A 24,679-nucleotide genomic window follows, 5' to 3' on the forward strand; every position below is an offset into this window, starting at 1 on the left:
TTCTACATTGCATCCTTTGATCCTGTTAGAAGCACAGCCTCTCGGAGACCCTGCATGGAATAAAGCAGGTTCAGAAATGTATTTCAAGGGTTTATTTCTCCAAATGCTGAAATCAATTCGTAGATCTGTAGAGTTTGGGTGTGCTGATATAAATAATTTATTGGACCATATATATATATATATATATATATATATATATATATATATATATATATATATATATATATATACTGTATATATATATATATATACACACTGCCTTGGACTTATGTGCATTGCTAACATCTTTCTTGCCATGCTGTGACTTCCCTAAACCTGTTACACTGTAATGACATGCATTCATAATTTGTATAACGCTTATACAGAAGCTTTTTCTACCAGAAAACTAGCATTAGTGCAGAGATTATCAGTTGATTACTGGTAGGCTCTCTGTTCTGCATGTCCTGAAACCATAAATCCATAGTTTCAAATTTAACCTCAGTTGCTCAAAAGAAACTGCAAGAAAATAAAAATGGTATCTGTAAGATCTGAATTTTGTTTGGGAGAATATTTTGATATATAATGGTATGATAGGAGCATAGTGTTTTTTATTGAAAATTTGCAAGCTACATCTATATAAAACTCTGCAAAAGCATCTCTCCCATGTGGTTGGGAAGTTTCCTTGAACCTGGAGAAGACATGAAAATACAGAACTTGGTGGTCCATTGGCATCTATCATAGAAAACTAGATGATTAAGAATTCTAACAAATAAGGTAGTTTGCTTGTTCAAAATAATAAATATCACAGCATTGCTGGGTGAGAAAATTCAAATAACAAACACAGAAACAGATGAAACTACAATTAAAACCTTTGAGCTATTCACTGCTTCCCATCCTACCTTTTAAAATGTCTAAAAGGGAGTTTTACAAACCAATATATCAGCCACACTGACTCTACCAAATAACACCTATTATAATTTACTTTGGTGTTTATATATACAAGGAAGACAATATTATTTAATAATCTCTTTTTCTTTCAAATGCAACAAATCATCCTTCTTATATAAATGTTCTTTAAAAATAATTATCTTTTCTTGTTTGTTAGAATTCCCCCAGTCTTTTGTCTAGCGTCCATTTCCCCGAGATGTTCTTTCTGCTTTTAATTGTCTCCTGTTAGATCTCTTGTACATTCTGTGGATGTTTGGATTGACTGCAATAAAAAAAAGCAATATAAATAAATGGTATTAGTAATTTATTATTTATTTCTCAACATACAAAATACTATCTGAATTTAGTGTGACATTTACCTTTAACCAACTTCAATTTGTATTCTCGTCTTCTAGCTCTTATTCTAAAGTACGTTCTGGTATTTATCGTATTAATTACCTTCATAATTTGTAACACTTCTATGATATCTCCCCTTAGTCTTCAGTTGCTCAGCCTGAAAATATCCAGCACCCTTTAACTTTCATTCATGTTTTATTCCCCACAGTCCTGAAATCCGTCCAGTAGCTTGTCTCCAGACTTTCTCTAGCACTCGTATGTCTTTTGTAATATGGAATCCAAAACTGCACATAATACTCCAGATGAGGTCTCACAATGCTGCTGTACAATTTAAGCATAACCTCTCGTGATTTGTTCTCAACACAGTATGCTATATAACCCAACATTAGCTTTTTTAATTCCTCATGTAAACTGTCTGGCTGTGGATAGTAAATAGCTCATTTTACTTTTCACATACAATGCACTTTCAAATGCCATTGTGTCTAATATTTTTCCTTCATTTGTATAACAAAATTTCATTTATTCACCACTAATGATATCTGCCACAAATCTGTCCAATGCTGAATTCTGTCTTTCTTTAGAATGATTTTTCTCATTCAAAGAAATGTATTCATCACCCCTAGTTTATGTTAAGTTGTATATTTAACCAGGCGATTATTCACATTGTTATATTGATCATTAATGTCACCAAAATTGCAAAAGGTTTTCTACCCATGTGAATGCTGTATTTTGTATTCCCACTTCTTTTAGTCTCATGAATAACCTTTCAAGTGGAACCATATTATATTCTCTATGAAAGCTGAAATTAATAATGTATGCACCCTTCTGGTCAAATTCTAGAAATTCTCCAGAATGCAAAATTTCTAAAAGATTTTGCATTAAGTGTTCATATACACTGCATATAAATACCATCTTCTTTATACATTGCTGTACAAATACTATCTGATTCCGGAAATGATTTTGATTTCAGACAGCAGTACTTTTTACTTTTTATCTCTAAATTGCTTAATATTTCATTAATATTCCATTTAAATACTGAGAGATTTCCAACTTCTTCACAAGTAATGCTTCAGAGAAATATAAATTAAAGGTATTTGCTATTTTGTTTTCTGTGTATTATTCTCCTAATATTCCTAATACGTCACTAAGTTAGTATCAGAAAATTCCTATCCAGTACAAACTTCTTCTTTCGGCTGATCCTGTTAGGGGTTGCCACAGCAGATCATCTTCTTCCATAGCTTTCTATCCTCATCATCTTGCTCTGTCACACCCATCACCTGCATGTCCTCTCTCACCACATCCATAAACCTTCTCTTAGGCCTTCCTCTTTTCCTCTTACCTGGCAGCTCTATCCTTAGCATCTTTCTCCGAATATACCCAGCATTTCTCCTCTGTACATGTCCAAACCAACGCAATCTCGCCTCTCTGACTTTATCTCCCAACCGTCCAACTTGAGTCGACTCTCTAATGTACTCATTTCTAATCTTATCCATCCTCATCACACTCAATGCAAATCTTAGCATCTTTAACTCTGCCACCTCTAGCTCTGTCTCCTGCTTTCTGATCAATGCAACCGTCTCCAACCCATATAACATAGCTGGTCTCACTACTGTCCTGTAGACCATCTCTTTCACTCTTCCTGGTACTCATCTGTCACAAATTACTCCTTTCTCTTCTTCTCCCATTCCACCCTGCCTGCACTCTCTTTTTCACTTCTCTTCCACAATCCCCATTACTCTGTACTGTTGATCCCAAGTATTTAAACTCATCCACCTTCGCCAACTCTACTCCCTGCATCCTCACCATTCCACTGACCTCCCTCTCATTTACACACTTGTATTCTGTTTTGTTCCTACTGACCTTCATTCCTCTCTTCCTTAGAGCATATCTCCACCTCTCCAGGGTTTTCTTGACCTGCTCCCTACTATCGCTACATTTCACAATGTCATCAGCAAACATCATAGTCCATGGGAACTCCTGTGAAATCTCATCTGTCAACCTGTCCATCACCATTGCAAATAAGAAAGGGCTCAAAGAAAGTACAAACTACAAAAGTACTATCCAGTACAAACTAAGCTAACTAAAAAACATACCCTACTGTATTTTCTAACATCCCCCCAAATTCAGTCATCTCTGGGATCTACAGCCTATTGATTGTCTATTATTATCGGTATTTATATACATTGTTGCAAATTTTTGCATTGTTCTTTGATTAACAGTAATTTTGTTGAACATAATGTTATAATATTTTAAGAGATGGTAAGAAATCATACTGGTTTATGGAAGTTGCAACTCTTTCCCATATCTGAGATTCTTTGCATCTCAAAACTAGCATGTAAACCAGTGACTCTTAATTGGTCCAATGTGAGTGAGTGTGTCCTGTGACAACTGCCATGACATCAAAGGTAGGAGTACAACATACCAATATTACACATTTCAACTAAACGTTTGTTTAATTTCCTTACGTGAAATACAATTGGTACCAAAACAGTTTATCTTTTTGCAGTACTTTTAAATATTTTCATGGTTGAGGTATATTTTTTACAACTGGAGTAAGAAATGAACCTTCTGTTCTGGTTATCTGGTCTCTAATCTCTTGCTCACTTTCTTCAATGCTATTACTTACTGATCCCCACATCCCATCCCCTGCCACCACATATTCTTATACTAAAAGACATTAAAGGTCTTGCTCTTTCTGTGCACCAACATAACTTCTGATGTTTTAGATGTCGTAATTACAAATAAATGCAGCATCCAGCAACTCCATTCACAACTGGGATTTGCTGCTTCTAAACTAAATCTTTTATGAGCACAAAGTTGTGATGCAGTGACACCCTTGGTCAGGTATATGGGATGGGGAGATGAGTGCTTCTAATCATTTGCTTCTACTTTAATCTGTTTATTCTTTGAAAGAGTTAAAATAAAGTGTTTCAAAAGCTATTGAGTTTTTCTTAAAGAAGTGACATCGTGGCCTATCTGCTCCATTTCACTATAATCATTGTAAATTCCACTAATATAGACAAAGATTTAAAACATGTTCAGCTGAGAATTTTCAAGCATCACCTGGCAAAACTGCTGTTGGATGACCCTTGGCTCAAAAAATAAATATATAAATAAATAAAACATCAATTTTCAAATAAAAATGTCATAGCTCTTAGAATTTCTAAGTTGCAGATAATAGGCTATAGACCTGTATACGTGTACTGGACTGTTGTGGCCAGTCTCTGTACATACTCCTCCATTTCAAGACGGCTAGCAGTCCTGTGCTATCCACAAGACGTGATAACGTCATAGGCCTATTCCTGAAAAAGGATGATGTCACCTGTATGTCACATTCATAATTACAGCTCTGCTTAAAAAAACTCACAGCCACATCAGATTCACATCAGGGCCAATAAACTTACACCGTTCTGATATGCTTTGTATTGGCGTCCATACAATATAATATCAGTGTGGCAGAACATTCTGGGATTGACTCCTTCAGTAAAATAAAGTGTTTCAGAAACCCATTTCCTGGATTTAATAGTTTTGTTCCTTCTGATAGCTTAAGATGTTTTCCATATGGATCCTACGCAAAGTGATAGCACTCAAAAAAAATTAACACTAGTAGGAAAAACAAGAATAACTTTTGTTTTTTGCTGGTCCAGTTTGGTTGTGCTCTTTAAGCTGCAATTATATTACTTACCGTATATACACTCTACTTGTGGATGCTCCCATTTTCCATCTGATAAACAGCGGACAAGAGGAAGGTGGCGCTGTCGAAAACCTTGCTTGCACTGGTACCTCACTATGGAGTTTACTTCATAGCGGTCTTTTGTCTTTCCAAAGACTCTGGCATTTTCAACGGTGGGTGGTGCTCCACAAGCAACTGATCAAGAAAAGGACATTTTTAGAAGAGAAATCATTGTACTGGCAGCTTACATTATTTCAAGCCATTTTATTTGTTCAAACTTTGGCAAGAATTATATGAGCCTATACCTGTGTATTGCAGGGAGCACATGCAAACAATGTGTTATAACAAAATGATCATCAGTTCTGATCCTACAGATTGCAGAATAGCTATAAGTACAATTACCGCCCCCAATTAACAAAATGAAATAAACAATTTTAATCTTGCTAAGAATGTTGTGGTAATGGCGGTTGGGGATGTAATTATTTCAATACAAACATGGAAAATGAAAAAAAATAGCAGAACACAGAAGCTGGAGTTCATAGATGTAATGAAAGCACCTAAGACAGGAGAAATTTAGTATTCCATAATAATAAAGACAGAACTACAGAGGAAAGAAGTAATCATTAAAATCCAGTAACCATAATTTAATAAGCTTCAAAGTAGCTCAACAAATTGCATATGCAGAAACCCTAACTACTAAATGTAATCTTTGAACAGCTACTGTACATCTGTGGTATAATTCTGTTCAATAATTCTTGTATAGAACTCAGATTGCTTAATCCCACTTAAAGCCTTAACCTAATATTCTGATATTTATTATGAGCTTTGCTGTGAATTTGTTGAAGTAAAATATAAACTATTTCTTTTATTTAGGAAATTCTGTATGATTCGTTAATGTGGTTGTTACAGGACATCAGTAAAATTCATGTGACTGTGTGCCGTTTTTCTCTGTGTAAATCCATATTTTATTTATCATTCCAAATATAAAAAATCTATTTTAATTGGTGGTTCCAATGTGTCCCATCGATCATCAGTGAAGGAATATGAATGAGTTTACTCTGATGAACTAATTTTCCAATTAGGGTTCATTACGGTCTTGCACCCAAAGCTGCTTTTATCCTCTTCAGCTTTCTATAACCTCTTATTTAGGGGGTTCAGTAAATACATAGCTGGATCTTATATATACAAACATTTACATCTGTTTTTCAGAGGTGAGGAATATCTGAATGATAAGACAGTCCACAGACATGAAGGATTATATTAACAAAAGGAGACTGAATGAGTCTTGTAAATATAGTGTCCAACTTGTATTAGAAGTTTTAATAGAATATACACTAATTTAACTTTTTCAGGGCTGATGTTGACTTTTGTCAAAAGGAGGAGTTGACGATGGTAATCAACTGTCAACTGTGTCAAAACCAACCGTTATGTTTTAGTTGGAGTCTCGCTGCTAGAAGGAAAGTTAGCTCCTTTGGTTTTGACCGAGATTTCCTGCACTCCTATGAGTAGCAAGGCACAAACAACAGCAAAAATGGCCCTGACACCTGGCGGGAGATCAAAGCGGATGTGTAAAGCAGAATACTCCAGGGATGACGTTTTGCCCATTCTCTCTAAACTGGACTATGACTTGTTGAACTCCGACTTTGATACAAGCAATCGAAGATGAATGTGAGGTTCCAACTTCAGCTGACTGGTCCCCAGCTATTCGTGGTACTGACACGCCTACGGCACTGTTCACCTGGGAGGACTGCCACTTAACATTGATAAGAGGTAGAATCCAGACTGCAATGTACTGCTAAAGTGACCGCTGCCGCTGCCCCAGCCACACAAAGACAGCCTGGCAGCAAGCCTACTGCACATTCTTGGCAAACTGGCAGCCACAGCATGTAGCAACAGATGTTTTATGTTAATTTCTGTGTGAAGCCATTGCCTTTCAGAAAACTGTTTTTTGGAAAAAATATTCATCCCTCAAAGAGTTAATATTGTGAAATACTAGTAAAACTACAAACAGCAGAAATTCAGGATGCTATATATATGGTGTCAATGTTTCTGAATTAAAAGGTCAAGATGAAGATCCTCTTTTACTGCCTAGAAATGTGAGCTTTCAATTATGCAGTATTGCTCTTAATGTAATTACTAAAAAATGATTTCCTTTAAATTTTATCAATATATGAGAAATCAGATAATTATATGTATTCTCGACTTACTGTAGCTTCCATTTTAATTCTACTCTTTTCACACCGTACCTTATATATAACATTCTGTAGACTTTGCCACTACAGTTTCTGATGATATTTTGTGTCAGATCAATTCAGTTTATTTTGTTACTGCACTCTTCACTGACTGCTGGCTCAGAATGCTGTAACAAGTTAGCAGGTAAAATACAATCATAAACTTTCCGAATTACCAATTAAATAATGCTTACACATAAAGATGCAGATTTGTTTAAAAACACAGTAAAACAAAGCAGTACCAAACTGATTAATATAAATGAACCTACCAATTAATATTATCGTTGAATTATGGCCAGTTAATAATGGAGGAGTGGAAAACAAAATCTCCAATCAGAAGCATCCCTTAAGAAAATAAACCTCTGGGGACCCCCAGTCAGTTTTAACTGACATTGTTAGTCACATGTGTTCTAGACCATCAATAACTGCATGTTGTTTGTTAGGCTTTTCTCTGAATTTACTATCTTACTCTTCTTTATTTATTTTTCTGGTTTAGTAAAATGCTATATACTGTATACCCTGCTGTTCTTTCTTAAACTCTGTAAAGTGCCTTGAGCATGGGAAAGGTGCTATAAAAATAAAATGTATTATTATTATTATTATTATTATTACAATCACAGTAATAAAGACCTAGGCCAACTGTCCATTAAAATCAGGAAATATCAAACAATTGGTACGTTATGCAAAGAATGGCCTCCGTAGTATATCAGCTACACTTACTTGTTCCTTTTTTGCACGTGAAGGGCAGGTGATAGTTGCACGGGACATCATTCCACTGTCCAGCCTCATGCCAGATCATTACAACACAGTCTTCTCCAGAGCTGAAGTAGCTATCAGGTTGACTTGGCCTCCAGTTTTCATATTGCTGTAATAAATATATACATAAAAACTTTTCTTAGTTTCTTTGTTTTCTTTATCTTTTTGTTTTTTTTTTTTTTCTCCTAATGCCCGTATCTCTATGCCATAAATAAAAACTAACTTCATTACTGTTAAAAACATTTTTACTATTTTTGTTTGCTTGAAAACCTTTTTATCACATACCCCTTCTGATACCTCCTGTAGTTTCTTCCATACTGCCCTTATTCTCTCATCTATTTTCACTTAATAGCCCTCTTCTTTCATTATATCTGACCCTACATACTTCAGCTTCTTTGCCTTTTAAAAATATGAATGGGCTCTATGCCATATTAACAATTTCTCCTCTATCATCCAGCTATAGGAATAACAATGACCTCTGATTTTCCACCATGAACTTTCAAACCTGCCTGTTTCAATGCCCTCATCCCTAAATTGCCCATTTCTTTAATGCTTCCGCTGACTCTGCCATGATGACAAGTTGAAAAGCATAGGACAAGCACATTAAGCACAAGGATGTAAACCTGCTTACACATCATTTCTGTTTTTCCATATGTAGTTCTCACTGCTCTTGCCAATCCCTTTATACAGTGGTGTGAAAAACTATTTGCCCCCTTCCTGATTTCATATTCTTTTGCATGTTTGTCACACAAAATGTTTCTGATCATCAAACACATGTAACCATTAGTCAAATATAACACAAGTAAACACAAAATGCAGTTTTAAATGATGGTTTTTATTATTTAGGGAGAAAAAAAAATCCAAACCTACATGGCCCTGTGTGAAAAAGTAATTGCCCCCTTGTTCAAAAATCACCTAACTGTGGTGTATCACATCTGAGTTCAATTTCCGTAGCCACCCCCAGGCCTGATTACTGCCACACCAGTTTCAATCAAGAAATCACTTCAATAGGAGCTGCCTGACACAGAGAAGTAGACCAAAAGCACCTCAAAAGCTAGACATCATGCCAAGATCCAAAGAAATTTAGGAACAAATGAGAACAGAAGTCATTGAGATTTATCAGTCTGATAAAGGTTATAAAGCCATTTCTAAAGCTTTGGGACTCCAGCGAACCACAGTGAGAGCCATTATCCACAAATGGCAAAAACATGGAACAGTGGTGAACTTTCCCAGGAGTGGCGGCCGACCAAAATTACCCCAAGAGCGCAGAGACGACTCATTCGAGAGGTCACAAAAGACCCCAGGACAACGTCTAAAGAACTGCAGGCCTCACTTGCCTCAATTAAGGTCAGTGTTCACGACTCCACCATAAGAAAGAGACTGGGCAAAAACGGCCTGCATGGCAGATTTCCAAGACGCAAACCACTGTTAAGCAAAAGAACATTAGGGCTCGTCTCAATTTTGCTAAGAAACATCTCAATGATTGCCAAGACTTTTGGGAAGATACCTTGTGGACTGATGAGACAAAAGTTGAACTTTTTGGAAGGCAAATGGCCCGTTACATCTGGCGTAAAAGGAACACAGCATTTCAGAAAGTGAACATCATACCAACAGTAAAATATGGTGGTGGTAGTGTGATGGTCTGGGGTTGTTTTGCTGCTTCAGGACCTGGAAGGCTTGCTGTGATAGATGGAACCATGAATTCTACTGTCTACCAAAAAATCCTGAAGGAGAATGTCCGCCATCTGTTCGTCAACTCAAGCTGAAGCGATCTTGGGTGCTGCAACAGGACAATGACCCAAAACACACCAGCAAATCCACCTCTGAATGGCTGAAGAAAAACAAAATGAAGACTTTGGAGTGGCCTAGTCAAAGTCCTGACCTGAATGCAATTGAGATGCTATGGCATGACCTTAAAAAGGTGGTTCATGCTAGAAAACCCTCAAATAAAGCTGAATTACAACAATTCTGCAAAGATGAGTGGGCCAAAATTCCTCCAGAGCTGTAAAGACTCATTGCAAGTTATCGCAAACGCTTGATTGCAGTTATTGCTGCTAAGGGTGGCCCAACCAGTTATTAGGTTCAGGGGGCAATTACTTTTTCACACAGGGCCATGTAGGTTTGGATTTTTTCTCCCTAAATAATAAAAACCATCATTTAAAAACTGCATTTTGTGTTTACTTGTGTTATATTTGACTAATGGTTAAATGTGATTGATGATCAGAAACATTTTGTGTGACAAACTTGCAAAAGAATAAGAAATCAGGATGGGGGCAAATAGTTTTTCACACCACTGTACATTACTTGTATCATTCTAACCATTTTTCTTTTCCTTAAATACCAAAACACTGCATCCCTTAAGGCTCCATAGCTTTTAATTTTCCTCCATCCAAATTCTCCTGAAATTTGCTGCATGATAAGTATTATTCATAATAATAATTGATACCTTTGTCCTGCCATTGTCCATTTTGCAAGTTATCCTTGTGCCTGCATGAATGTTCCTCGAATATCCCCAAAGGTGATCAACTTGGATATTTGGTGACTGTAGACTGGCAGTAATGTGAGTGCAAGTGTGTCAGTGAGCGGGCTCAGTGATAGGCTGTTTGGGAATGTTATATTATGTTATCATGCATTTTCACTGATGCATAAGAAAATTTACATGAATTGTGTATAAAAGATTCGTTTTAATAATATCTGTTTTATTGTGGGAAATTTCTGATTTCCTAGTTTAGCTCAGCAGGTATTATACTTATGGGTAAGAAATTGATTTTAAAGAGGATAAAACTGTTTTTTTATATAACATCTTTCAGCTATACAGTACATATAAAATGTATTGGTTCGCAGTGATTACTGCAGTCAGAATTGAGAAAGCAAGATCAGGAAATCTTTTTATTTTTATTTTCCAAATTTAATTATTGAAATATTTTTTAATAGTGTGGTACAGGAAGTGAGATCTATCCCAGTAGCAAGGAGGGATCTACAAACAGGAACAAGATCAATTAACCAAACTCTATTTCCTAAATGTCTTTTGTAGTAAGAATCAAAAAAGGTGCTTAAAATGCAATTAATTACATAAGATACAAGATGAAAATTCACTGCATGTACATAACAATCTATATAAAAGCCAAATACCACTGACTCACTCATCACGAAATCTCCCGAACCATGAGGACTTGGGACTTGAAATTTGGAATGTAGGTTACCCTTGGCCCATAGGTGCTCGCTAAGAAACAGTTTTAAAAATTTTGTGGTCCAAGTGTGAAATTTCTTATAGTTTTTTAGAACTGTTTTTATGTCTGTCCACTTTTCAGGAGAGAACTACTTAACAGATTTAGATTGCTTTTTTTCTATAATTTGCTGGAACATTCCGTTGATTTTGCGACTTATTAGCACTGTTACCGATTTATTAGAGACTCATCGGGCTGCGGGGCGGAGGGCAGGGCACTCCTCACTCACGCGTCAGCCTTAAGGCATAACCTTAACTCCGCTTAATTAGTGAATGAGAGAACTACTTAACAGATTTACATCTTTTTATTTCTATAATTTGCTTGAACATTCCGGTTGATTTTGCGACTTCTCTCATTGTGCCAAGAATCATAGTTTGCTTGCAGGAGTGATATATTTGCGTTAATCTGAGACAGAGGCTGAAGGCCGAGGGGAGGGGGAAGAGTGACATCAGGAGTAGAGATCTGGACACCAAGTACTTGTAGGAGTGCACCACCTCTACATGTACTCCCTGAATAGTGACTGGACATTGAGGCTCTTTGGTGTGGTGAAAGTCAATAACCATTTCATGGCTTATGCTGATGTTAAGATGCAAACAATTCTCTTTCCACCAAGAAATAAAGCTCTCTCCCTGACCCCTATACCCTGTCTCATCTCCCTTATCAATACACACCATGAGAAAAGGAGACAGAACTCTTCCTTGCGGTGCTCTAGTGTTGCTCAAATCTGTATCTGAAGCACAGTCATTGAGTCTCACAAACTGCAGCCTGCCCAACAGATAGTCTATTATTCAGGACACCATAGGATTAAGTACCTGTTTATCCCAAAGCTTCCCTTTAAAAAGTTAACTGGATAGTATTGAAAGCACTAGAGAAATCAAAAAACATAATCATGACACTACTGGCAGCTTTGTTAGGATGAGAATAAGTTGAACAGCTAGTTAATTGCATCCTCCACTCCAGTCTTTGTTTGACAGTCAAACTGCAGAGGGTTTAGGTGGTCTACCGCAAATTGACTCATATAGTCCAGGACCAGTCTCTAAACGGTCTTTATGATGTGAGATGTAAGTGCCACTAGTCTGTAGTCATAAGGTAAACAGATGCCTGCCTTCTTTAGGATATAAAAAATGCAGAATGTTTTCCACAGCAGCCTCAGGAATTGACTGATCAGATGACGGAAGATACCATAAATTTGGTCAGAAAAGGCCTTAAAAACTCATGGACTGACTCCATCTGGTCTTACAGCTATTCCTGTGTGTAGCTTCCATAGTTGTGTCCTTACTCGGTCTTCAGTTATTGGCAGCTGCTACTGATGGACAGAGGTGAATTCATTACTGGCCATTCCAGTTGATGTGATAGGAGTTATTGATTAGTAGGGATGGTGTGGGAAACTGGTCATTGGAAAAAGGTGGCAGTAGGTGGGAAGATCTATTAAATAATTGGTCGGGGCGTTAGCTTTGTCCACATCTACTTCTAGCACCTCAGCCCTGGATTGCTAAATCCTGTAATTATGCTCAGTCCAGTCCATTCCAGACATCTTTCATGTTATTCTGAGTGAGTTTGTTTTATTCTTTTAATATTAATACTACTACTAATAATAATAACAACATTTTAAAATAAGTAATGAGAAGCAAGAGTATGGAGGTGGGTATATAAAGTAAAGAAGAAGATCTGAAGGAAAACAGCTTGACTGTTGAGTTGGTGTAGGATTGATCTGTATGGAGATCAGTCAAGGACATCAACCTCAGATAGAAGTGGAAAAGAATACTGAGGAAGTAGAAGACCAATAAAAGAATCAAGTACAGATGGTTGAAGATTTTTCCGATTGTGATATGGGCTGGAGATGGTGGCACTGACCAGAAAGCAGGAGACAGAGCTGGAGCTGGCAGAGTCAAAGATGCTAAGATTTGCACTGGGTGTGATGAGGATGGATAGGATTAGAAATGAGGACATTAGAGGGTCAGCTCAAGTCGGACGGTTGGGAGACAAAGTCAGAGAGGCGAGATTGCGTTGGTTTGGACATGTGCAGAGGAGAAATACTGGGTATATTCGGAGAAAGATGCTAAGGATCGAGCTGCCAGGTAAGAGGAAAAGAGGAAGGCCTAAGAGAAGGTTTATGGATGTGGTGAGAGAGGACATGTAGGTGATGGGTGTAACAGAACAAGATGCAGAGGACAGAAAGATATGGAAGAAGATGATCCACTGTGGCAACCCCTAACGGGAGCAGCCGAAAGAAGAAGAAGAAGGAAAAAAAAATATATAAGTATGATTTGTCTTAGATAACTGGGTTGAGATATAGTAATAGCTTTATTATCGGAGACTGGAAAATCAAGAACAGTAAAATTAGAGGGAACTGAAAAAGAGTAGCAGAGCAGATTCTTTATAAAAAATCGATTTATAAAATCAGACCCCGTCTTATACGCCAATTTAAAAATGCAACACTTAATTCTCGCCTCCTCCAATCTTGCATCACTTTCTCAGACCTATCGAAGTTTGTTGCAGCATCACAGTTACCAATTTCTTTCACTAATTCAACAATGTTTAATTTAAAACCAGCTTCATATTTTCTTCTGATCGAACTGTTCATCATAGATAACGGATGCTTTTACGATAAAGGTGTATGCGGGTGTGAGATACAAAAAACACAAATCAGTGCAAACATTGCTTTGGAATAGTTTGGGTATTACTGTGTGTCCACGAGTTTTCTGCATTCTAATACGACCAACATTACAAAATACCAGAAATTATACTGTAAAAGCAAGTCCCAACTTACCCATGGGAAAACTTATCCGCAAGTATATATGGTAATAACAGACTTTTTCAAACAAATAGTAAAGTTCTTTAAATGAATCTTCTTAAAATAATAATAACCTATAATTCTGGGTCCCAGAAGCTTTGATTGTTATTGGGGCCTCTTTGCAACCAGCAACAATGTTTGAGTAACCACTGTTATTTTCTTCCATGGGGTTGTTCCATGACATTTCACCACAAATTGTTTTTTAAATCTAACCATTACATCTCAGATTTTGATTACTGAATTACTGTACTGGATTATCTCACATGTAAAAGTCGCTGGTGTGAATTAAAATTTCCTATGACTTACAGTTTTAAAGTTATGAGGGGATGAAAACTACAGTCACTTCTGAGGCCCCTTCCAGGATTAGGGGCCTGAAGCTTAAGCTTCATTAGTTTCATATTAGATCCACCTCTGATTCAAAACTTTGTAAGCTTCCTTTGCTGCACCTAATTTTTTCTTTGAAAATGATTGTACCTCCAGGATGGCTCAAAATGAAAACATCTAGAAGAAAAGCTGAAGAGCCAACATCTGAGCAACAGAGAAGAAAATAGTTTGCAGTTTTGTTGGTCACACCATGCTCTTTAAAGCAAGATTATGGATAGAACCTCAAAACGTATGTTTATTTGGTGTTTTTTGTTTTTTACCCACTACTTTGAATTTCCAACTGTGAGTCATTGTTTCTTATCATAGATATTGACAACAGATTGGTCCAAATTTTTGGTTTAGAACTTGCCTAGGTTTATATCTTATCTTCTGGTCCCTTATTCTTTGCAAGCTGTCATTTTCTGTAACAATACAATAATGTAATATGATGCTTTGTATTTTCTATGATTTTCTTTTCCAAAGTGGATTAATAAAGAGTTGAAAAAAATGCTGTAAAGGAAAAAAACAGCTATAGGTTTATAAGATTAAAGACACAATTGTGAATTGTAAGACATAAGAACATGAGGGTGACCATTAAGAAGGATATTAGGGAGGCTAAACGTAGTTAGCGAGGAATATAGCAGATAAAAGATATACACCCGGGGGAGTAAATGCGAACATTAATTTTATTTTAATTCTTTTCATTTTTATTACTATTTAATTTAATATTGTTTCTTTGTATCAGTATACTGCTGCTGGATTATGTGAATTTCCCCTTGGGATTAATAAAGTATCTATCTATCTATCTATCTATCTATCTATCTATCTATCTATCTATCTATCTATCTATCTATCTATCTATCTATCTATCTATCTATCTATCTATCTATCTATCTATCTATCTATCTATCTATCTATCTATCTATCTATCTATCTATCTATCTATCTATCTATCTATCTATCTATCTATCTATCTATCTATCTATCTATCTATAGTGAAAGATGACCCAAAGAGATTCTTTCTGCATTTTAATAGTAAAAGAACAGTCAAGGAGGAGGTGAAGTACATTAGGAATAATAAAGGAGATTTAAAAAATACAAACTGTGAAGTAGCAGATGCTCTAAACTCATACTGAGGTCTTCACATGTGAGGAAGCAGATAACATCCCAGAGGAAAAAGGGACTACTAAGGAGGTACAATTGGAAATTGTAGAGAGAGAACAACTACTTAGATGAAATACACTGAAATCAAACAAATCACCAGGACCAGATAATGTTTATCCCAGAGTTCTTAAATAGGTTAGTGAGTACATATACTGTCCAAACGTTTGATGCATATTTTTAATCAGTCACTGCTGACCTGATGAAATTCTGAAGGAATAGAAAATGGCAAATATTATCCTGTTATATTAAAAGGGCAGATCCAAGCAACTCTAGGTCAGTAAGCTTAATGTGCATAATAGGTAAATCAAGGAAAGGAATTATTAAGTATAAAATTGAGAAATGCATGGCAAGAACATGAATTTTACTGAATGGTCAGCGTGGGTTCAGAAGAGGGAGGTCATGTTTTACCAACATGCTGGAATTATATGAAGAAGCAACAAAAGGATATGATCAAAGAAGAGCATATGATATAATTTCTCTTCACGTTCAGAAAGCATTTGATAAGGTCCTACATGAGAGGTTGGGCATGAAAATAAAAGAAGTGGCAGTTCAGGGTATTATTTGTAGATAGGTGTAAAATTGGCTCAGACACAGGAAGCAGAGGCTGCTGGTGCGAGGAACTATTTCAGAATTGGTTAAGAGTTGTGTTCCATACAAGTTGTGTTCACTACTAGGGTCCCTGCTATTTTTAATATATATAAATGATTTGGATAGGAATATAAATAATAAGCTGGTTATGTTTGCAGATGATACCAAGCTAGGCAGATTGTTAGATTATCTAGAATTCATTGAATTATTACAGGTACAGCATAGATAGATAGATAGATAGATAGATAGATAGATAGATAGATAGATAGATAGATAGATAGATAGATAGATAGATAGATAGATAGATAGATAGATAGAGGCATTATATAAGGATAGATAGATAGATAGATAGATAGATAGATAGATAGATAGATAGATAGATAGATAGATAGATAGATAGAGGCATTATATAAGGATAGATAGATAGATAGATAGATAGATAGATAGATAGATAGATAGATAGATATAGATAGATAGAGGCATTATATAAGGATAGATAGATAGATAGATAGATAGATAGATAGATAGATAGATAGATAGATAGATAGATAGATAGATAGATAGATAGATAGATAGATGCATTATATAAGGATAGATAGATAGAAAGATAGATAGATAGATAGATAGATAGATAGATACTTTATTAATCCCAAGCATACAGGCTTGGGTAGATTTGTGGCAAGTATTACATGCTGGAAGTAAAAATGTTAGGTTTGAATACATAATGGGAGGTCTGAAAAAAGAACAGTCCACCTTATGAGAAGGATGTAGAAGTTTATAGTGAACTTAACATTATAAACTGCCAGACAGTTTTCAAAAGCCATTCAGAAGACTAACAGAATATTGAGTTATATAGCACGACGTGTAGAGTACAAGTCAAAGGAGGTTCTGCTCAAGCTTTATAACACACTGGTGAGGCCTCATCTGGAGAACCGTGTGCAGTTTTGGTATAAAGGCTAAAAAAGGACATAACAGTGCTAGAGAAAGTCCAGAGAATAGTGACTAGGCTGATTCCAGGACTACATGGGATGAGGAAGCATTACAGGAGCTGAGCCTTTTCAGTTTAAGAAAAAGATGATTAATAGGAGACATGACTAAAATGTTTAAAGTTGTGAAAGGAATTAGTACAGTGGATCAAGGTTACTTTAAAATGAGTTCATCAAGAATAAGGTGACACAGTTGGAAACTTGTTGATTGTAAATTTCTCACAAACATTAGGACGTTTTTCTTTACAAAGAGAATCATAAACACATGAAATAAGCTACCAAGTAGAGTTTTAGACAGAAGAACTTTAGGGATTTTCAAAACTAGACTTGATGTTACTTGAGAAAAATTAAGTGGATAGTACTGGGGAGGTTTATTGGCCTTTATTTTCTCATCTAGAAAGTTCTAATGTTCTTAAATATGTCCAGTCTGTTGAATCAGAAGGGTGCTACATTTGAAATCTTTAAAAATGAATTAAATACATTTTATTGCTGTGGCACACCCCTGAGTGTGGAAGGTCCTGGGGAGAAAGTATTTTCAGGATAGTTTCTCCACCTGGGCCGCCAGAGGGCAGCTCCCTTGGTTTCCAACGGGGCCACGGGTCATGAGCGTTGGAGCCAGGGGGCGCATGGACATTTCCAGGGCCTTATTTGGCCACACTTCCACCATACCCAGAAGTGTGATCAGAAGAAGCTTTTTGGGCACCTGGAGTCCTTCCAGGTGCCCTATAAAAAGGGGCCTATCCCCACCATTCTTCAGCCAGAGTCGGGAGCAGGAGCAGGAGGAGGAGGAAGACAAAGCCTAAGGAGGAGTGGAAGCGGATGGACTGGTGGCAGAGAAGGGACTTTGTTGTGCAGTGATTTGTGCACTGTGCTGTGAGGAGCAGGGTGAAACGCTCCTCAATTGTAAATAAACGTGTTGTGTGTGGCAAATTGGTGTCCCGCCTGTCTGGGTCCTGGTTGGCTTCACACTGCATGTTGTTATTTTTGCTATTATTACTTAAATGTGTTAACTGTTACAATATAGCCCTGGAAATCAATATCTCATTGCTACTTTTTCTCACAGTTGCTTGTAAATATTGATAACATGATTCATCAAATGCCACATCCAATACAGATTACATCTTGCAGAAGTAAGATACATAGTAACAAAATAAATTAATTTTTGAGCAATAATCATGGATCATATTATTAGCAGCTTATAAATTTGACAATATAACATAGCACATTTATCTTCTGCCAGAACTCACCAGAGGCTGTCCATCTGACCATCGAAAGTCACCCTCAAGCGTCCTGTCATTTAGGCCGATCCACTGATAGTTTTGTGCATTATCTAGGAAGAAAGAGTGATCAATAAAGCTGGAACTCCAATTAGTACTATTCATCAGGCACGTTTAAAAAGAAGAAATGAAAACCATGACCAATTAAAAATTCTGCAAGAAGGAACAAAAGGCAATCCTTCAACAGATTACTACAATTTTACATTATTAATTAACATTATACTATGAGGGTTAAATGATTTACTTTCCTTTTTCACCTTTCAAACTCAGGATTTGAACACATCATAGGATTGAACTTGGTTGGCATGTATACAGTACTTATACTATATATGTACAATATATGTACTTGGAAGAAATTAATGCAGCCACCTGATCTCATAGCTATGCTGTTTAAAAATGTATTTAAAAAATAAATTTAAAAATGTATTTTATTTTTTCTCTGCCTAAAAGTGAGCTTATGCTGTCAGAGGGAGTTGCTGGGAGGCAACGGAGATTGGCGGTGAGTTTGTACAATGCCAGGTGACTCCTGGCAAGCTTGGTGTCTCGACAAGTGAAATTGCCTTTGAGTGTGGCTGTGCCAAGTGTTGTCCTAGGGTGGCACCATTCCCTGTTCGTAATTTCCTTACTCATGACTGTAAATCTTCCCTGGCAGAGATGATTGTCATTACTGAAGCCAGGGACTCGCTGACTAGTAGGCACTATTGTCAAGGGGTTTGACTGAGATTACCTGTGGTAGAAGAAATTTGCAGGAGAGTGAGCGTTCTAATTTTTTATTTGGGGTTTAGATAAAGGTTCTCAGTATCAAGGGATAAAATACTGTATGGATTTGTATGTGACCATGCTCAGTACGAAGAGAAATAAAGTTATGGATAGAATTAGAACAAACTAGGTGGATGTGACCATGTTGAAGTCTTATTTAGGGAATGGTTTCTAGCTGTGAGGAAGAACACTTCCTACTTGTGAGACAATGCCCTTGTTGAAAATGGAAACGCTGCCAAGGGATAAATTTAGATAGAACAGTAAATGTTTTGTTTTTCGTTTAAAGACTGCAGTAAAATATGTTTATATCAGATAGTAAAATTTAAGGTTAGTAAAACTAATACTATAGGCATAAGTAGGAGAATGAGACTCTCAAAGAGTACAGCAGTGTCCTTCGAGTTATTCATAGGGTTCTCCATCACTGTTATACTGAACTCTGTTATGTGGGTAGTCAGAATTAGGCTTGCTGTCTGCTTTTATGGCAAATAATAATATTAATAAAAGAGATAAAAAGCAGTAAAACATGCTTAAACATTTACATAGATTGGGAAAATGTAGAAACAAAAAGTTTAATACTGCTTGCAAAGTCAGTATGTTTGGAATTTGATTTGAAACAAAGGGGTTAGTAAAATAAGCAGTTAAAGAAAAATACCTACATAAGACTTATTTCATACTCAGTAAAGTGTTTAAGATGAGAGCACAATTTGAATGATGGTAAAGCAGGAAGTATGGCGATCTGTAAAATACTATCAAAATCACTGTAATGTGAGTGATTAATTGACTACTAAACACTTAAACAAGGCTCTTAATGTGCAAGAAAGTCACACGAGCAAGAAAGGGTGAAGTGAGAGAGACAGAGAGACTGAGAGAACGTTTGGAAAGAATGAAAGATAAAAGAAATGCTGCTTTAGTTGTTTTATAAGGCAAAATGTTTGAGGGAAAATGCTGAGAATGATTAAATGGGTTAAAAGAATGCTGGGTGTGTCTGGAAATGCAGAATTGTACCTAAGAAACATCCATCCATCCATTCTCCAACCCGCTGAATCCGAACACAGGGTCACGGGGGTCTGCTGGAGCCAATCCCTGCCAACACAGGGCACAAGGCAGGAACCAATCCTGAGCAGGGTGCCAACCTACCGCAGGACACACACAAACACACCCACACACAAACACACACTAGGGTCAATTCAGAATCGCCAATCCACCTAACCTGCATGTCTTTGGACTGTGGGAGGAAACCCACGCAGACACGGGGAGAACATGCAAACTCCACGCAGGGAGGACCCAAAAAGCGAACCCGGGTCTCCTAACTGCGAGGCAGCAGCGCCACCGTGCCGCCCTACCTAAGAAACAATGGTCTGTAATTACTTTTGAAAATGGTACCAATTAAATTGTTAAAGCAATGAAATATATTCTACACATAAAATTAGAAATATCTGATACAAAGTGCTGAATTAAATTAAGTTAAAATATTATGAGTTTTGAATATGTATAATATTTGGTATAATTAAAATTTTTCCACATTGTTCATAAAAGTGAAAAACATCTTTCCTTCTGACCCTGAACAGGTTTTAAGGAAAAATGTTCTTTTAATAATTATGAAACAGAAGGAAGACAAATTCTCTCAAAAATAAAAAATGTGTGTATATATGTGAGAATGGGTGCTCTTTGAAAGTACAGATGTTCTTGTTTTTTGTGAATTTTTATATGTGAAGCAGGCATGGGGACAATGTTTAATTGACTAATTTGTAGATAAAAAGTTTAATAATAAGATATTAATATTGTTATAAAACATATTGATATTGCTATATAGAGATATATACATAAATGAGCTGTTAGGTAAATTGACAAATGGTTTAACATGTTTTAAAAATTTGAAAAGAAAGGTGGTATGGTGGTACAGTGAATAGCACTGATGCCTTGCACCTAGAAAATTAGACTAAGATTGAATATTTTCTGTATAGACTTTCCCTGTATCCGTGGGAGTTTAGCAGATACTGGATTGGATCTTCTGTGATGGGCACTGTGTGCTCAGTTTGTGATGAAGTAGTGCCTTGTTTAGGTATTGTTCTAGCAATAAGAGTAGTGCGCACGGGGGACAGTTAAAGGGCTCAGATAATTTTGGTCTCCCACTGTAATGCCAGCAAGTGCTGTGGGCTGATAATTTTTCTCTTATTCTCTCTGCAGACCGGAAGATTGATAACCATGACGCTGTTTGAGACCATACTGGGTATCCTTCAGGTGCCCCAAAAATGTATAATCTCTTTGCTTCTTTATTGCAGTGGTGTAGTTGGCAGGATACTCAAACACTGCTGAGATGGAGCAACAGGATGATTTATTCCAACTGCACTCCATGATGGCAGAAATCTAGGCTCTAAAGGTCCAGGTAGGGGAGCCATGGACATGGCTTGCTGAGACTGAAGTATGTTATCAAAGCCGTACCATTCAGAAAATAGGAATGATTGTTGTGTCCATCCCAGTTATTACTTCTGTTACACCCCGATGACAATATTGAGAATTTCCTTCTAGTATTTGAATGCACTGCTGCCTGTCATCACTGGGAGCGTACTGATTAGACACACATACTGGCACCGTTTTTGAGGGGACAGACACAGCGGGCCTATTATGACCTCTATGAGCAGTATGCCAGTGATTCTGACCAACTGAAAGCAGAGGTGCTGTTACAGTAAGACATTAGCCCGAATCAGCAGGCAAGGGCCTGTTGGGAGTGGTGTTTTGACCCAGTCAGACCACAGGAGAGGCAAGGAGTCTCCTCTTGCTGCTACAAGTGTGGGGAGATGAGACACACCATCACTTACTGCCCCCGCTTCAGTGAGCCGATGAACTGTAGCTTGGGGCAAAGAGAGAGGTATTCTTTTATGGCCAGCCCTCTGTCCCTTCTTTCCGCCAAGGTGGTTATAATAAATGGGCACCAAAGTTACAGCACTTATTGATATCAATTGTTTCTCACCGTTATGTGCTTCAGTGGGAATCTAGAGTAACCAGTCTGACCTGTATTCACAGGGAAATTTGGTGGTACAGGTCCACCTCCTGTTTCATCTCCAACCAGGAGATATCCTGAAAACTGAGAGTGGCTGTCATGCTCAGCCTGCCCTATCCAGTGAAACTGGGACAAGACTAGTCAAAGACACAAAACTGAATTTTACCCCAAGGTAAACCTTTGGTCCTTACTATAGACAGCTGTTCCCTGCGCCGTGTCAGCAGCTGGCAACAAAGTGCAATCACATGGCAACTCAGTGTGACAAGCGATGTAGACGTCTCACACAGACGTCTCTTTGGAGACTGACGACGATGTGGAATGTCGCTCTGCCGAATGAGGTCACTCAGGATGCAATAGGCAGAACTACATTTTCAATTTAGGCAAACTCTGGTCTCTTTCAAAAGAGAACAGTTGAATTGATTCTCTTAAGTTTTCCAAGAATGAGGTTGTCCTGATTGACAGTGAGTGCACATCCTATCCCATGCTACCTGTGCCCCACTTTGTGATTAATAATAATTTATTATATCCTGTAGCAGAGCATGATGGCTGGGTGAGTTTGTTATTGTTAGTCCTGCAAGCCTACCAGTGGCAGGTTTGCAAACTAGCTCACTTCCATCTGGGAACCAAAAGGACCCTAGAGAGGATTAAGTTCCGATTGTATTGGATGGGCATAAACAGGGAGGTTTGCTGCTTTTGTGCTTCCTGTCAGCTGCAGCAGATTCCGTGGAAGGACTGTTCTCATCTACTGCCACTTACTGACATCCCATATGAGCAAATAGGGGTTGATATTGTAGGAGCCCTGGGACCAGCTACTTCCCCTCATTCTTTTAGCTTACTGGGAGGTCCCATAAGCCTCTGCAGGCATCTCCCCATTTGGACTACTCTATGGATGACAACCCGGGGGTTTATTGAAAATTTTAAAAGAAGGATGGGAGGAAGAAGCCTTATCCTCCACTAACATTTTAGAATAAATCCATCCATCCATCCATTTTCTAACCCGCTGAATCCGAATACAGGGTCACGGGGGTCTGCTGGAGCCAATCCCAGCCAACACAGGGCACAAGGCAGGAACCAATCCTGAGCAGGGTGCCAACCCACCGCAGGACTTTTAGAATAAATTGCACAGTTAAATAGTAGTCAGTCAGTCAGTCAGTCATTTCCCAACCTGTTATATCCCAAAAAAGAGGGTTCACGGGGGTCTGCTGGAGCCAAACCCAGCCAGCACAGGGTGCAAGGCAGGAACAAATCCTGGGCAGGGTGCCAGCCCACTGCAGGGCACACACACACACCCACACACCAAGCACACACTAGGGACAATTTAGGATCGCCAATGCACCTAACCTGCATGTCTTTGGACTGTGGGAGGAAACCGGAGCACCTGGAGAAAACCCACGCAGACACGGGGAGAACAAGCAAACTCCATGCAGGGACGATCTGGGAAGCGAACCCAGATCTCCTTACTGCAAGGCAGCAGTGCTACCACTGCGCCACTGTGCTGTCCGTTAATCAATAGATTTGATAAAATTTGGTCAGTTCAAAAAGAGAGTATGGAGTGTGCACAGGCAGCCCAAGCTTGCTACTACGGTTGTGGCACGACACGTCAGGAATTCCAGCCTGGAAATTGTGTCATTGTCTTAATTCCCACCACTTATTCTGAATTACTTGCTCATTGACAAGGCCCATACAAAATTAAGGAGAGGAAGGGGATGGTTGACTATTTGGTGAAGCAACCAAACCATCGGCCAGCCAAACGAGTATATTATGTGAATTTGATCCCACTCCAGCCAGCTTTGTTCTTTTTTCACTCAGAACAACACCCTTATATTTGGTCCTAATTTGAGGCACTACCAACGACAAGAGCTTGAATCAGTGATCTTGTCCATTCCGGACGTGGTGAATGAACGATCTAGAAGAACTTCCCTGATTACGCACAACATCATTGCATAACTGGGGACCATAGTCCCCAAAAGAGCTTAAGTGGAACTTGAGATCAGCAGAAACTTTTAGTCCTTTGTCTAGTACCATAGTCATGGCCCCTGTTCACTGAGACCTTTTCTCTTCCCCTCTCCACAGAACATATATGACGTCACTACCGGTGCCTGCCTGCCTGAACCTACCTATCTCTTCCAGCCAGGAGCCCATAAGATAAGGAGCTCCACCATCTTGAGCAGTCTATTTTGAGACTCCGATTTTTATGACATTTGTCTTTTGCTTTTCAGCGCGTTTTAAATCCATACTTTCTTTACAATACATGGGGTTTGCCTTTGGGTGCTCCAAAAATTTACAATCTCGTTGTGTCTTTAATAAAGTTTGTATAATGCAAGAGAACATTTTTAACCAACAACAGGGGAGAATGTACAGAACCAACACTCTGAAAAAGTGCCAGGAAAACCTCACCATATCAATGATATGCATGAATTAACCTTAACACACTATCCATCTATTATCCAACCTGCTATATCCCAACTACAGGGTCACGGGGGTCTGCTGGAGCCAATCCGAGCCAGCAAAGGGCACAAGACAGGAAACAAACCCTGGACAGGGCGCCAGCCCACCACAGGGCACACACACCAAGCACACACTAGGGAAAATTTAGA

The 24,679-nt window shown here is 37.9% G+C and overlaps 1 protein-coding gene across 3 annotated transcripts in view; it reads right to left on the reverse strand.

The window, feature by feature from the left end:
* Window positions 1–562: 562 nt before the first annotated feature.
* LOC120541444 (aggrecan core protein-like) overlaps window positions 563–24,679 on the reverse strand; it is a 177,842-nt gene continuing 153,725 nt past the window's right edge. For all 3 annotated transcript variants that reach the window (XM_039773072.1, XM_039773071.1, XM_039773070.1), the window contains 4 exons: window positions 18,293–18,375; window positions 7,888–8,032; window positions 4,949–5,131; window positions 563–1,189 (listed from right to left, as the gene is read on the reverse strand). In XM_039773072.1, the coding sequence (XP_039629006.1) occupies window positions 1,104–1,189; window positions 4,949–5,131; window positions 7,888–8,032; window positions 18,293–18,375 (497 nt within the window). In that variant the 3' untranslated portion in view covers window positions 563–1,103. The remainder of the gene's footprint in view (window positions 1,190–4,948; window positions 5,132–7,887; window positions 8,033–18,292; window positions 18,376–24,679) is intronic.

Source organism: Polypterus senegalus, chromosome 12 (assembly GCF_016835505.1).
Source record: "Polypterus senegalus isolate Bchr_013 chromosome 12, ASM1683550v1, whole genome shotgun sequence".
Classification (NCBI taxonomy): domain Eukaryota; kingdom Metazoa; phylum Chordata; class Cladistia; order Polypteriformes; family Polypteridae; genus Polypterus; species Polypterus senegalus.